We start from the raw sequence: 15,839 nt of genomic DNA, 5'->3' as shown, positions 1-15,839 counted from the left end.
TTTTATTTATCCTTGTTAACAGCTCGCGAGAGCCTACAAGGCTTTCCACAGTATGAAATATAAGCGATTAAATTCAATTTCTTAAGGTTGCTTAAGGTTTCATGCGCAACGTTTTTTTTTTTTCCCCTCTCTTTGTTAGAATTCTTTCTCACGATATTTAATAAGAATTTAAATTATTGATTTAAGTTCAAGGATGATTTAAGTTTTTTTAATTAATAGGAAATATCGATCGAATACAGTGACAGAGCCTTGTTATAGATTATAGAAGAACATTCTTCCAGTCGCCGAAATAGCTCAGTTGGGAGAGCGTTAGACTGAAGATCTAAATGTCCCTGGTTCGATCCCGGGTTTCGGCAGGCACAATTTTTTTTTTACCTTGAAGTCAGCGTTTTTCTTTTTTGTTACATTTTAATTTCTAAATACATCCAGACACTAGAAAAACTACTTTTAACACCATTCTTTAATTTATTGCAAATATAATCGTAGATGACAACATTGTCGTTGCTTTGTATATTTATTTCTATGTTTATTGAATTGAGTAATAAGCTCATAATATGAACTTCGTACGCCTTTCTATGAGCTATATCATTTTAAGAAATGATATAAAAATTACTTAAGGATATCTATCTCTAGAAAAAATTCACGTAAAAGTAATAACGATTGATGTTATTATTTTAATAAGTATTTTTAGTTTTAATAAGTATTTAATAAGTATTTAATTTATTTTAATAAGTTACCCAGTCAAGTACTTGACAGTCTTTTGGTTTAACAGCAAAGAAACAACAACAATATACAAGAATCTCAAGAAGTAATACATCATACATCTTGTTACAGAATCATGCGCAAGAATTTATCGAAAATGGAGTGTCTCGAAGTAATCCTATTTTTATGTAAGTACGATTAGAAATATCTCCCTCGATCTTCCTTCTGACGTGTTTCACTCTTTCAATTTACGTTGCCTAAATATTACTTTGGCCATTTGTTGAATGTTAAAACGCGAAAAGCGAATATTATTTTTCAAATATTCTTTCTTTTTTTCTTCTTTCTCCAGAATGTAATGTTCACGTGTGACTCGGTGTTTCAGGTTCAGTGGTCACTTTCATGGTCAGCAATTGCGAAGCGGAGGTGACTATGATTGCTAATTAAACAATTTCTACGAGAACAGTGCGAAACAGAAGTATTATGAAAATGAATCACAATGAAAAATATGTCAGAGACAATACAAAGCTTTTTTTTCTTGTAAAATGTAGTTAGTCGCAATACTTGACAAGTGTTGAACGAGACCTAACCTAATTATTCCAATTTACTCTAATCCAGGGGTGGCCTAACCAAACTTTTTTCTTCAAGCGAGCGTCGACGCGTCATTAAATTATTTCAACAACAAAAACGTGTTTATAGATAGTAAACATATTTATAAATAGTAAACGTGTATATAGTAAATAGTAAATGGTATAATAGTTATTATGCCATATTATTGTATATACAATATATATAGTATACTGTATAGTTAACATATTTATATTAAGTATTAGAATAAGATATTATTATTATTATTTATTAGAGTAAATAATACTCAATTTATAAATATTTAATATTTTGAATTAAATATTTACATACATTTTTAACTATTTACTAGAGTAAATAATAATCAATTTATAAATATTTAATATAAAATATATAATATATTTTATATTAAATATTTATATATTGTATATTTACATACAATTTTAACCATTTGTTAGAGTAAATAATACTCAATTTAGAAATATTAAATATTTTATATTAAATATTTATATACATTTTTAACTATTAATTATTATAACAATTTATTAGAGTAAATAATAATAATAGTAATAATAAATAATAATTATTATTTATTAGAGTAAATAATAATCAATTTATAAATATTTAATATTTTGTACTAAACATTCATATATTTACATACAATTTTAACTATTTGTTAGAGTAAGTAAGTAAGTAATAATAATTATTATTATTATATATTAGAGTAAATAATAATAATGATGATAATACCTTACTGTAATAGTTACTCATACTCTAAATAACTTGCTCTATGCGCCATTAGTGGCACGGTTGGTCATCCCTGTTCTAATCGCCACATGTCTCAGCGTGCTTAATCACATCACGAATCGCTTTCACTTTCAGTCAGAAAATAATAGTGAAAAGGCAAATCTGCGGAAACTCTCGTCAGAGTTGGACTTGTCCAGCATAGAGGCATCAATAGAGAACGAGGAGACGTTGAGGAGAATAGTGAAGAGGCTGGCACCCGAGAAGAATGGCGAGTACCAAATTTATCAAGGTTCCTAAAGCCAATTCACTCTTACTCACACGCCGAGAAACTAACGTTTCCTTTTTTTTTTTTTTTTGTTTCTTAACCATCTTCTATCTGCTCTAATTCTATCTCTAAAATACCATCTTTCGCGTTTCTTTCCCAGTCTTCTTCGGCAATGCGGACCTTCTCAAGGAATGGCTCAAAGGAGCGGGTATTATTAATAAACACTGCATAAGTATACCAGCCGCCTTCCTCTCCCAGCTTCCCTTTTTTTATCTCGAGTAGAGTAAAGGGCATGCATCTGGCTGACGGTTCTTTTGAAACCAATACAACCCCGGTGGTGGAATCACCTGGAAATCTATGTTGGAAAAAGGAAAGGACGGATCGCGTTAGCTGGAAGTTAATACTCGGTTCCCGGTATAGAGTTTCGCACGAAAACAATGGCTGTTTGGCAAGTTTGTAACTAAAAGTTTCTCGAGAAATTTCGACGAGAGTCACAGGTAGCTTCAAACGACGCATGCTGTCAACTTGCATGTCACTTGATTGATGCTCGACTTCTTCAATGTTACATTAACACTAGAACTACCGAAGCATAAAATTAGCTGTAATCAGAGATAAAGTAAAAGAAGCAGAGGATCTTTGTGATACAACAGAGCAGAGTAGATCAGTGTAATACACAAGCTTTTATTTATGTATTTTACAAAGAAAAATTTTCTAAAATTTTAACTAATATTCAAATATCTAACTGATATATCTAAAAAACATTCAAATGATCATTTTGACCCATTTTGGTAGTTCTAATGTTGATCAATGCTTGACTTCTCAAATGTTACATTGAAATTAATAAACTGCTTAAATGTTGCACAAAAAGAGTGAACGAAACAAGAAAGGAGTACACCTAAATTTCGTTCTCGGGGATTGAAACTGTCGGCGGATTTTAAAAAAAAGGGGGGGAGGGAACGACAGACATTGCGTAATAAGAAAGAAAGAAAAAACGTGCTCTTGTAATTTAAAGGCGTGACAGGACAGCCGGGTGTGGACTTTCCAGCCCTGACGACGATCCCAGCCACTTCGTTCAGCTGCCGCGGTCTGAAAGGTGGTTACTACGCGGACTTGGAGACGAATTGTCAAGTGAGTAACAAAATACACATCTTGCCGCAAACGTAATTACTTTAATCAAACGGCATTCGGGTTTCAGCGTTGCGACATCGCGGCGTCTCTCCGTTCCGCGACAGCGTAATCGAGCCGAGAACCCGATGAATAGAAACATTTAACTAAGCAAAAACTTTTGAAACTTTCTCCTGTAAGAGAACAAACCTCTTTATTAACGTTCGAATTATACAAAAGTCTCAAAGAGGGTAATTAGAAAACTCTTGGGAGGGGGAGGAGAATTAAGGAAGTTTGATCATAAGGTGTCGGCTATTTCAAGCACAGTCATGGTTAAATAATAAACAAACCGTTCATTTTGAAATTAAATATACTTAAGTAACTGATATATATTTATATTTAAGTAACTGATATATTTATGATCACTAAAATTGGCTGGTTGATAGATTGATAAAAATTTGTAACGTTTCTTTAACAGTGAATAAAAGTTGGATACTTTTTAATTTTATAGCACAGGATTGTAACGTTTCTCTTTGTTCTAAGGGAACTTTATTTTCGTCAAGGGATCTGTGCCTTTTTACAAAATTAAAAAAGTTATTTCAGTAATTTTGAAATTGGCCTAAGTACATTTTTCAAGGAAGGATCAAGCTGGCTATTTATTTACTATTTACATTTTTAAACGAATATATTTAAGTAACTGATATATTTATGATCACTAAAATTGGCTGATTGATAGATTGATAAAAATTTGTAACGTTTCTTTAACAGTGAATAAAAGTTGGATACTTTTTAATTTTATAGCACAGGATTGTAACGTTTCTCTTTATTCTAAGGAAACTTTATTTTCGTCAAGGGGCCTGTGCCTTTTTACAAAATTAAAAAAGTTATTTCAGTAATTTTGAAAGTGGCTCAAGTCCATTTATAGCCACTCAGGAACGTGTTATTTTCTGAACAATGTTTATCATACTAACTGAGTTGGTAAATTAATAAAACACGAAAATATTATACCATCATGTTATCAGTTGTCAATATTTTTGAATTTATTAAAACACAAATAACTTTCAAAATAAACGATTTAAATTCTCTCTCTCTCTCTCTCTCTCTCTCTCTCTCTCTCTCTCTCTCTCTCTGTCTCTCTCTCTCTCAACAGATCAATATTTCTCTGTCCAGGTATTCCACATATGCGACAACGGACGAAAGATCTCGTTCCTCTGCCCGAACGGCACCATCTTCCAACAATCGCAGCTGATTTGCGATTGGTGGTTCAAGGTGGACTGCAGCAAGTCCACGGAGCTGTACGAGCAGAGTAGCGAGCAGCTGCTCGAGGAGGAGCGACGGCGCGCCGAGTCGCGTAAATCGAGATTGGACTATCAGCAGTCGATCGAGTCGAACGGTCAGCAGGACTACTACGACGTGCAGAGTCTCAGCTACGACGGCAAGCAGAACGGGAGGATCAAGCCGTACGAGGAGCCATCGCAGGAGAACCAGGTCCAATCGAACAGAGAAAGAATCAAATCCTCCCGGTACTTTGACTCTGGCAACAACTTCAACAGCCAAGAGTCAAACTCGCCGAGGGACAACGACCAATCGTCATTTACCAATGGGATTCAATCGAACAACCAACCAAAGCAGCAGCAGCAGTTCAATCAATTCGCGTCGAGGAACATCGACGAAGGGGACAGGCACTCGACGACAGATTACTATCACAGCACACCGAAAAAAGCTCAGAATTACCACGTGGTGAATAGAAACTCGAACAGCCAACGAGACGACAAGGGCGCTTTGAAGAGATTGAAGTTCAAAGGGCTGAACAGAGGCAACTTCACCGCTGCCAGTTCGCAGAGGGTCACGCCAGCTTACACAGAGTCGACGACGTTCAGAGGAGGCAGCAACACCAGCCCCGCCAAGGAGTCTCAGCAATTCGCGGAGAGCGCGGCGTTCGTTAGCAATCGCGGGAACCGGTTCAACGAGAACACCGGCAACACGCACCAGTATTACTATCAGTTGTACGTCAATCGCGACCCAACTACGAGGAGTACTGACTCGAGACGAGGCAACGAGAACGACGTGTCCACGCAGAGGAACGATTACTCGTTATTCACGGACGCCGGGCCCACTTATTACGAGACGACGACGACGCAGTATCCGACGGCCACCGACGCGTGCAACGACGAGACCGAGGCTACGTCTACCTACGTTGACGCTCAACCGACGACCGAGTCACTTCTGTTTGCCAATAGCAACTACGAGTACCGTGGAAGCCTGAGAACCACCGGGGCCAACGTTCGCAGCAGCTTCGTTAACAAGAGTTACTACAATAGTAACAGCAACAGGGAGAGCAGCAGAGCAACTGCCGCGAGTAACACAGGAACGATTCCGCCGACGACTCGTTCCTACGTGACCACGGACACGTATCGTCAGAACACCATCACCCCGAGCAGTTCCTCGCAGCAGAGGTACACTACGAACTACGTTACTGGCACGCCGACAGCGTCCTTTCGCAGCAACAATTTCGGACGCAGCACGGAGAAACCAACGATCGATCGGTTAAACGTTGACGCGAAACTGGCCAGCAAGAGTCCCACGACAGTCTCGCCGGGTTCTCGGCAGAATTCGATCAGCACGATCGATGGTAACCAGTCGAATAGATTAAACGTTGGCGCGAAACTGATCGGCAAAGGTTTGACCACAGTCTCGCCGGGTTCTCGGCAGAATTCGATCAGCACGATCGACAGCAATCGGCCGAACAGGTTGAACGTTGACGCGAAAAATCCAACCACAACGGTTTATCGGCAGAATTCGATCAGCACGATCGACAGCAACCAGTCGAACAGGTTGAACGTTGACGCGAAAGGTCCAACCACAACGGTTTATCGGCAGAATTCGATCAGCACAACTACGGAGAAGCCGTTCAGAAGCACCGCGGCTTATCAACCGAGCACCGTGACCGAGAAAGACCTGAGCCCCTACGACAGAAGCTTCACGTACAAGCAGGGCAAAGTGATGTCCACTCTAGGCCCTTACGTGCCGTTTACGAAGAACTACGCGCACACGTCGAGCAGCGGTCCAGCTTCGAAACCGACTCCGTACACCGCCACGGTGCCCACTTACACGACCAGTTACACCTCCGCGGGCACGAGGACTCTGACGCCGAAATTGAAATATCCCGCGCCAACGTCGTTGAGTAAAATCAAGCCGAGCGCGGCGCGGGAACACGCGTTGAGCATGTTGCACTCGCTGAAGAGCCTCGAGCACAACGTGCCGAGTCTGTCGGAGGTGTTGAGAGGTAACGAACCTCGGGTGTCGAACGTTTCTGCTCCACCGGCTGCCTCGACGTTGCACTCTCTGGCCCTCTACTTCTCCACCGCCACGGAGAACTTCGACTCGAACGAGACGACGGACTCGTCGGTCAGCGCGGAGGCAGCGGAGAAGTCGTCGCTCTCGAGGAAGAGCAACGGAACGGTCCAGGTGCCGACCAGCCTCTTAACCAGACACACCATCGACACGTACGCGCAACTGTTCAAGCTGAACGACGACGACGCGGAGACGAACAACGTGACGACGGAGGAGCGCTCGGACGATTCGAGCAGTTACGGGGAGGACGACAGTACAGAGGACGATTTGGAGCTTCAGCAAAGCGGCGGATCGTTGGACGATCTTCGAAAGTCGAACAGCACGAGACTACGAGAGCTGGCGCAGGTGTTCACGCACGCTCTCTCCGCATACTTGCTGGACCCGGACTCGTTCAAGAGGGTGTTGACCGAGATCAGGCCGACCGAGCCGTCGAAAACGACGGAGGAGAGCGACGACTCGTGGAAGACTACAACTCCGTATCCGACCGGGGAGGACGAGGAGAGCACCTCCTCGACTAAAGAGAAAGACGAGGTTCTAGACTTTTCCGACGATGGTAACGACGCCAGACACAAATTGACCACCGTTTATCCAACCACCTTCGAGCCACCTACCACCACCGTTCAAGAGAACGTCTACGACACGCTCAGCACGTTACCGAGCACTTACTACGCCACCACTCCCAGAGTCTTGTCCTCTCAAGAGGACAGTACGAACGCGTACTTCGAAACCTCCGAGCCTCCCACGGAGGAGAGCACGTTCACCTCGGACGCGAGTTTCTACGGTCAGAATAACGTCGAGTCGACGGTCACGAACGATCCGTTTGACCTTGATATTGGGAACCAGAGCCGCGTCGGCGGTTTCCAGAACAACAGCGCGGTGAGCACTGTTGTCCAGCCGATCGAAATGTTACTGGCCACTACCCCCGTGAGCGACAATTACGTCGTTTCACCCACGCCACTCTCCCCGTCCACGTTCGTGCACATGACCTACAACTGGAACAAAAAGTCGACGAGCAGGAAGCCCGAGCAGCAGCTGACACCTCCGTTTTTCGACGGTCGCTCGGAGACGATCCGAAAGGCCACTTCGAGAGTTACTCCTGAGAGTTACTCCTCGAGCACGCCCGTGTCCACCACCGTCGAAGACTCACTGATCCCCCATCGCTCGAAGTCGCTGTTGCACGACTCGTCGAAGCCTCGCACAGAATTGAAACCCGGAGTGTCCCTTCTGCCGACGTTACGAAGCAGTTACATGAAATTCCGGGATCTTTACAATCGCATAACGGACGAGCGTGAAGCTTCTGAGAAGCCAGCGACGACGACGGTCCCCGTCACCGAGTCGACCATAAACACTAGCGTGGATGACACTACACCGTGCGCCGATGACGATTCCTCCATCCTGTCTGTGGACCAGAGGGAAGATTCAAAGGTATTGGAGAACGATCACTGGACTTCGTCACCGGCTGTTACCCACTTGTGGGAGACGTCGGTGTTCGTCGACCCTCAGAGAATCAACCACGACCTGGAGTCGGATCTTGGACCATCGACCGTAACGACTGGCGCGTCCGATGAAAGAGGGGAGTACGAGAACACGCCATCCCTGGGCGAAGACGTGTCGAGCAGCTCGGACGAGTCGTTCGTCAGCGAGGAAGAAGACGTTGGTGCGCCGTTTTCCTCGCAGAGACTGTCGAGGGACAAGGACTCGCCCACGACCTTCTCTCTACTCCCGGCCTCGTTCTCCTCGTCCACCGTTGAGAACACTGTCACGCCGAAGCCGCTGATTACCACGCGCAGCAGCATCACGACGACTATAACGTCCTCGATAACCGCTTCGACGAACTCGTTGCCCCGGGATACTCTTGGATACAATTCCTTGTTACCCTACGCGGCAGATACGGGCAAGAGCAAGTCGAACGGGACGGAGAACGAAATCGCCGAGAGGCTGTTCGGCAAATTGAACGCCACGACCACCGACGCGTTGATGAGGGTGATGAAGCAGGTGGACAACAACGAGACCGTCCGACAGCTGGTGTTGCTTCTGATACGACACTGCAGGGACCCCGCGGACAAGACGTTGCAACGCGAGCGGGAGGAGCTGTTGAACGCGTTGCTCCGACTGCCCGTGAACGAGTTCTCGTCGGAGGATTCGAGGAACGCGGTGGCCGGTATCAATCGGCTCGGTTTGCCCGCCGATGTCAAGTCGACCGGTCGCGCGAGGAGTGCCGATCGATCGACTCCCTCGACACTGTTGGCCACCGATCCGCCGGTGACCACGTTCAGGAGCAGAAAGAGCCGGAGATTTCGCACGACTACGGAGAACTCGGCGAGCATCGTGAGACGATCGGAAAAGACCGCGGCGTCCACCGACGAGAACAATCGATCGCTCGGGGACGAGGCAGCGTCCGCGTCCGACAACAGAGCCCTGGAACTTCTCCGATCGTTGTACACGATAGCTACCAAATGGGGGTGAGGTTACCCAATGGGAAACGGGGGGGATCGTATAGCGTTTTGACAGGCTCTGAAGAATAAATTCTTTTCGAGGAAACCGGGGAACTTGCATTACATTTCGTGTCGCTGTGCGCAGTTTGTTTGTCAGATCGGTCGGTCGTTCGAGAATCGGGCATTGATTCCGAATGGTTGATCGATCTTGTTGATCAACGAGCTACGACAATTTTTAGTTTAACTTGATTTGGATGAATCGATCGTGACTATGAATCCGAGTCTCTTTTTTGCTTCCCTCGGTGTTCACGATGTTCATGGAAATTGATCTTGACAAACTATGGGTAATTTTCGTTTAATTTTTCGATTCGAATGACACTGTGAATTAAGCTTCTTCCTTATTTTATTCAAGATCGAGGTTCTGAATGATCGATCGATCTTCCAGGCAAACTATGATAATTTCGTTTGGCTTGAGATTCGAATGAATCGATCGTTTCTTTCTTGCTTTCTTTGGTGTTGAAGATCGAGAATAACACGATGGAAATTCTGATTCTTGGTTGATGGATAGTCCCCGACAGACTATGACTAATTCGATTGACTTGATTCGAACGAATCGATCGTATTATGAATCAAGTTTCTCTCTCGCTGGCGTTTAATCTTGAACGATTTTTTAAATTTGGCTGGGGAATTAAATTGCAACGATACGAGAGTGGAAGATTTCTATGGGGTGATGGGAACGTGTAACACGTACTTAGTTACTATGACGGAAGTACCTTTCTTTCCAAATGTTTTTTTTTTCTTTTTTTTGTTTTCTATACGCACACGGAATTCCTCAAACTTTTAAACATTAAGGGATCGAGCTTCTGTCAGATTAGTCAAACCATTGCCCTGAATTCAAGCCATTTCGATTGACCTGATACATGTGCATGATTGGCCTGCAATCCATGAATATAAAATACTCTGACAATGAGTATTTTAACTGTTTTCATATTTTTAATTGTTTAATTACATATTATTTTAATTAAAATATATATTATATAATTATTATATTAAAGTATATAATTATTATAGTTATATAATTATTATATTAAAGTATATAATTATATCATTATTATAATAATTAAAAATAATTAAAATGTATAATTATATACTTTAATTATAATAATTAAAAATAATTAAAATATATACTTATATACTTTAATTATAATAATTAAAAATAATTAAAATATATAATTATATAATTATTATAATAATTAAAAATATATAATTATATAATTATTATAATAACTATTTAATTGTGTAATAAAAATATATAATTATATAATTATTATAATAACTATTTAATTGTGTAATAAAAATATATAATTATATAATTATTATAATAACTATTTAATTGTGTAATAAAAATATATAATTATATAATTATTATAATAACTATTTAATTGTGTAATAAAAATATATAATTATATAATTATTATAATAACTATTTAATTGTGTAATAAAAATGTTTAATTCTGTAATAAAAATATTTTTTTGCCCAAAGTGAGAGCCAGTTGAATTCAAGCCAGTTGACTAATCTGATCGAGGATCCAACTGCTAGTGATCCGACGAAACGACTCCCGGTTAATTTCATTTGAATCGCTCGAGAGGGGACAATGAAATTTTTTGGAACTCGTTCGTCCGGCTGTAAATGAAAATACGTACCTACATATTACACTGCAATTGCACCTGATCGTTAACAGTATTACGTCGCGGCGTCGCGTACAAGTACACTGTATCATAATCGTTGTACATCAACTTCGTTGAATAAATAAGGATTTCGATGTTCTATGATAGAGACTTGACAATTTTATCTTTGACGAGAAATACTCTAAAGAACTTTTGTCTGTACATGAAGTGCTGAAATGATTTCTACGGTTTGCGAATATTTTAACTCGTCGGGGGAGGGAGTCGAATTCGATTCGAATTCACGATTAAAATTCGAATCGAATTTGCATCGCGGAATTCGAACATCTAAACTATAACAATAGTGTGTGTGTAGTTTACGAAAAGCAATTCCAAGGATTCGTTCGATAACCTTCGTCCTGAGCAATAAGCTCGGCCCTTAACGAGTTAAAATCACTTGAAGGAAACTTATATCGTAAACTTATATCGTAGATTACTTGGAATCGCTTTGAATCTTGGTGCTGGTGTGTTTCTTTGCATCTGGATACCCTAAAGAATAAGGATACGAGGCCCTTGTCAAACCGGTATTGAACCGTTTCACAGTGATTTTTTTCTTTTTTTTTTTTTTTTTTTTTTTTTTCTTTTGAAAAAAATTTTTTTTCTTTTTTTTTTTTTTTTTTTACTTTGCTCTAGAAAAAAATGTTTTTTGTTCTTTTTATGTTTTTTACAAAAATACAATCGACGTGGTTTTTCACCTTGTCTCGAGAGATCGCCTTAAATCTCCTAAGATCGCTTTAAATATATATATATATATGTACTTCGCTACTCTAACGAGTATTCAAATCGGCGCTTATCACACAAAATGCCAGATCGGAATCGGGCCGGTTGATATTATCATGACATTATGTAAAATAACATTTGTACAGAATGTGAATAAATAAAAGAGGGTTTTGTTAATGTTTATCCCCTATCGTTCTTTCCTTCTCTCTCATAAATGATGGCACACGAGCGACGGTACAACTCGAAATTTACTGTTAGTCGGGACGCAGCGGTAACTTTTCTTGTATCTCAATCTCCCTTCGTCAATCTTTCAACCTTCTGGAAAAATCTTTAGCGTGCGTACAATTGGCGCGCGAAACCACGAATCATTCTTTCATCATTTTACTTTAATTTTCTAACGATTCGATACTGAAAGTTAATCACGCGCGATTTAACACGTCAAGTGCCGTCAAGTACTTTCGTTTATCTTTCCATTTACGCCGTTCGATACAGTTCGATGCAGCGTAGTAAGTATAACACAAGATCAGAGTTTGCAGCGTCCCAAGTCGGAAGATTTTGTAAAAATTGTCACGAAGAAAATAGAAATATTGGTAGAAACGTGACTAAGAAAGTTGCAAAGACAGTCTTTCCCTAAATTGTTTTAATAAAACTTATTAAAATTACTGTATACTGTTTATATAATACCAATAAAAACAATATTCAGCTACTATATTCTTTCCTAAAGTAATCTTAAAGTTTGTCAATTTTTAATATACGTGTACTAAATTTGTTTCGTCGGTTACCGAAGACCGACACGGCACTTGACATGTTAAATCGAACAGAACTGCGACAAAATTGAATTCCATTGCGCGAAGATCGCCACCGAGGTGCGCACGACGACACGTCGTAAGATGAGTGCTCAGTGGCGCGTGATAGAGATGTTAATAATAGGATTAATAAACTCTGTCTTCAGGACATCTTTGCTCTCCTTCTTGCTTGTCCACACCTGCTCCTCGATCCACTCTAGGTAGGAATACACCATGGTATAAACACCGGGGACAGGACCGCCGCAACCTTGCCCGAAAGCCGTGATACCGATCACTTTCACGCCTTCCTCGGTGAACAGCAACAGTGGACCTCCGCTGTCGCCTTGACAGGCGTCCGATCCCCTCGTGCTATTCGGATCCACGGCGCAGATCATGGTGTCGGATATGCCAAAGGGTAACTTTCGATATCCTCTGTAATGCTTGGCGCATTCTTCTTTGTCCACGAGTCTGTGATTTGCGTATGGATTTATTATTATTATTATTATATTATTTAGCAGTTTCACTGATCGTGAAATAATTCGCATTGAAAGAAAAGGAACTTATAATATATTTTTCATTATAAATTTATATTATTATTAATTAAAATTTCATTCAAAATTAATAATTTTATACAAGATATGAGAGTTATCTAATGGGATGTAAGATAGTATTTAAAAATTTATATAAACATATAAGTTATATTATAGTTATATTATAGTTACATAAACATATATTTTTAAATTATTAACTTATTTTAAATTACAGTATAATTGGTAAAGTAGTGCTATTGCTGGCGCTAAATTTTATTAAAATTATTAATTTTAATTGCCCCGTCTAATTTTCGTTAAATTATATATAGGATTGGGAAACTTGAAATCGTGAGATACCTGAGGCTAGGTGTCCTCCTCAACTTGGTGGAGGAGGACTCGCCGAAATCCGTACCGCCCCAGCCGATCACTATCAAAGACATCTTGGGCGTTATAGTCAATTGGTTTAGAGATTGGGTTTGAAGGCAGATAGGCTGGACCAGGTTAGAAAGCAGCACCCTCGTCTTCAGCTTCAAAATGGCGACGTCGTTGTAACTCGTGCTGCGCTTGTACTCCGGGTGCGATATTATGTCGCTTATCGGGATTCGCTGTACGTTCATCGCGTTATTGTCTATGCTCTCGTTTCCTAATCGAACCTGGAACAAGTGGACGCAGGATATGAAGAACTTTAACAATGCTTGTTAAACACTGTTAAACATTTCACAAAAAGATCGACTTAATCATCATAGAAACTTAATTTAATTAATGTTTATAACTGTGTAATATCATAAATTTATTATAACTAAATGTATATATTATATTGTAAATATATTTTTCTAATATAAATTAAAATATAATATAATATAATAAATATTCTTAATAAATTTTCTATATAAATTAAAATATAATACATGTTAATAGAAGCTTGTATTCTTTATTGCATTATGTACAAAATATATTATTGTAATATATTTTTCTTATACCTTGCACTTTAGTTTCATTGCTACAAATATATTATATTTTTTCGTTAGTAGTTCTAGTAATATAATATAATATTATATTATATATTAATATATTAATTGTATTATAATATAATACAATAAAGAATACAAGCTTCTACTAATATATTTGTTAAAAATCACTCGAATATCTAAAAATACACTGTATTATAAATATATAAAATTTCCAGAAAATTGGAAATTAGTCATTTTAGTAGACCACTTTGGTAGTTCTAGTGTTAATATCGCACTTAATGATACTCACTTCTGTTGGCACTAGTTCGTTAATGTTGCTCACACAGTGAGCTGCTGTTAACACGTGTTCAACGGAGATCAAGCTACCTCCGCAGCTGTAACTGATGGATGAGAGATTTTTGAGACCGTCCTCGTATCCTAAAGCCACTACGTATGGGAATTCGCCAGATTTAGCCTCTGTTCCACGATATATGTGAAAAGACAGATCGTACTGTCGCTCGTCGAGATATTCTTGGCAAGCTGGAAATTATATTAAAATTACAAATTATACAATTATAAAGTTACATTATACGCTAATGATTTGTCGATACGATTGTACAAGAACTAAACTAAAATTCTAATAATAATCTCCAGCAAAATCAGTATGGTTTCGCCCCTCGTAAAACACCTAAAAGAAGAAGCACGATTACTCTTTTTAACGTGCACAATTGCGCATAAATCTCGAGCCATAAAGGAAGGTTAGTCATTTAAATTTTAAATAGAATATGCAAATCAACTTCGTAGCGGGTGATTTATATGTGTGCATTGTACGATCCCGCAATATTTCATCAAGGAAGCTTCTTTTTTTTTTTTTCGACCTACCTTTATGCATTTTTCGGATTCAGAGAAAATGCATGGAATTTGATTATGATAACAAATCTGCATTTACCATCTATGACGACGAATTTGCATTTTGATAACGTACAGATCAAGAAACTGACAGTAATAGAATTCCTGTATGATCTTTATATATAACATAATAAAAACATGACAAAGTAGTTTTTAGATATTTCGATATGATCGATTGTCAATGATGTTCTGCAGGCTCCGATCTATAGTATCTATGTGTATAGTATATGTATCCACGAGCGATTGTATCGAAACGCGTGAATTTTAGCAATCTGCACGATTAACTTTCACACGTTGTAAGCGTTTCTAAATCGTTAAAAACAGCCACTTTAATATCCTATATCAAGTTTTTACGGAAAGAGAATCGTTAATTAGAAATTAGTTTTAAATTAGGCAGATTAATTGTATGTACATACACACACGCAGCGTGGCAAATTAGGAATTTCTAAACCACTTGACCACTTAAAAAACTCTGAACTTTGCTGGAAGATGTCCTTACACACTCGTTCGATACATTGGTACCAACATGACGGTTCATTATTCATGTGAGCACGTATTAGGAAGTACATGTTACAAAGATTATTTGAAAATTGATGGATTGATCGTGGTGGACAATTTCTGTGGCTTGTCCGTCCGATCTAACACTTTCATATTATTTTTACAATGATACAATGAAGTACACAATGAAGCACCAACAACAATATAAATTAGCGAATTCTACAAGCGTGTAGTATAATTAGTGCACAATCAACATAGAAAGCCGTTGATTTCATTGATTCCACTTACAAAATTGTTCAAGTGTCAGTGGACACCACTTTGAGCATCACATGTAGACAAGGTAAATTATGTTTATAAATTGTGCAAACAAATGGTCCTAATGCTTTATGCAATTCTCATCTTCGAGACAAATGATCGTAAAATATTTCCTTAACTATTAGGTTTAGAATCAATGCGGGTTAATACTTTTTTCCTTAGAATTTAATATTCTTTCAATTTACGATGAAACAAATATATGGTCTAGTCAAAAAAAA

The 15,839-nt window shown here is 39.3% G+C and overlaps 2 protein-coding genes and 1 non-coding gene across 5 annotated transcripts in view; 2 read left to right on the top strand and 1 right to left on the bottom strand.

The window, feature by feature from the left end:
- Positions 1-283: 283 nt before the first annotated feature.
- On the top strand, positions 284-356 carry Trnaf-gaa. Its single transcript has one exon. It is a non-coding gene; the product is annotated as a tRNA-Phe (tRNA).
- Positions 357-815: 459 nt separating this feature from the next.
- Positions 816-10,185, top strand: LOC122528615 (mucin-5AC-like). 2 transcript variants are annotated; one of them, XM_043653923.1, is made up of 6 exons: positions 816-890; positions 1,085-1,125; positions 2,167-2,320; positions 2,457-2,504; positions 3,309-3,424; positions 4,571-10,185. In XM_043653923.1, the coding sequence occupies exons 1-6, from the start codon at positions 839-841 to the stop codon at positions 9,218-9,220; spliced, it is 5,061 nt and encodes a 1,686-aa protein (XP_043509858.1). In that variant the 5' UTR covers positions 816-838; the 3' UTR covers positions 9,221-10,185. The 2 variants fall into 2 exon arrangements, with proteins under 2 accessions (XP_043509858.1, XP_043509859.1); XM_043653924.1 differs by lacking the exon at positions 2,457-2,504 and having other exon boundaries at positions 2,167-2,299.
- Positions 10,186-11,864: 1,679 nt separating this feature from the next.
- Positions 11,865-15,839, bottom strand: part of LOC122528618 (serine protease snake-like) — a 6,550-nt gene continuing 2,575 nt past the window's right edge. For both annotated transcript variants that reach the window (XM_043653936.1, XM_043653937.1), the window contains exons 3-5: positions 14,210-14,439; positions 13,307-13,602; positions 11,865-12,887 (exon numbers count right to left, since the gene is read on the bottom strand). In XM_043653936.1, coding sequence (XP_043509871.1) covers positions 12,533-12,887; positions 13,307-13,602; positions 14,210-14,439 — 881 coding nt within the window. In that variant the 3' untranslated portion in view covers positions 11,865-12,532. The remainder of the gene's footprint in view (positions 12,888-13,306; positions 13,603-14,209; positions 14,440-15,839) is intronic.

This window comes from Frieseomelitta varia, unplaced genomic scaffold (assembly GCF_011392965.1).
Source record: "Frieseomelitta varia isolate USP_RPSP 00005682 unplaced genomic scaffold, Fvar_1.2 scaffold_254, whole genome shotgun sequence".
Taxonomy (NCBI): Eukaryota; Metazoa; Arthropoda; class Insecta; order Hymenoptera; family Apidae; genus Frieseomelitta; species Frieseomelitta varia.
Note: the sequence above shows the minus strand (reverse complement) of the source record. Positions and strands in the feature narration are given on the sequence as shown.

Coding starts and splice junctions, on each gene's coding strand:
- LOC122528615 (XM_043653923.1), top strand. CDS start 839: ATGCGCAAGAATTTATCGAAAATGGAGTGTCTCGAAGTAATCCTATTT. Junction 891..1,084: donor CGAAGTAATCCTATTTTTAT/GTAAGTACGATT, acceptor TCGGTGTTTCAG/GTTCAGTGGTCACTTTCATG. Junction 1,126..2,166: donor TCAGCAATTGCGAAGCGGAG/GTGACTATGATT, acceptor TTTCACTTTCAG/TCAGAAAATAATAGTGAAAA.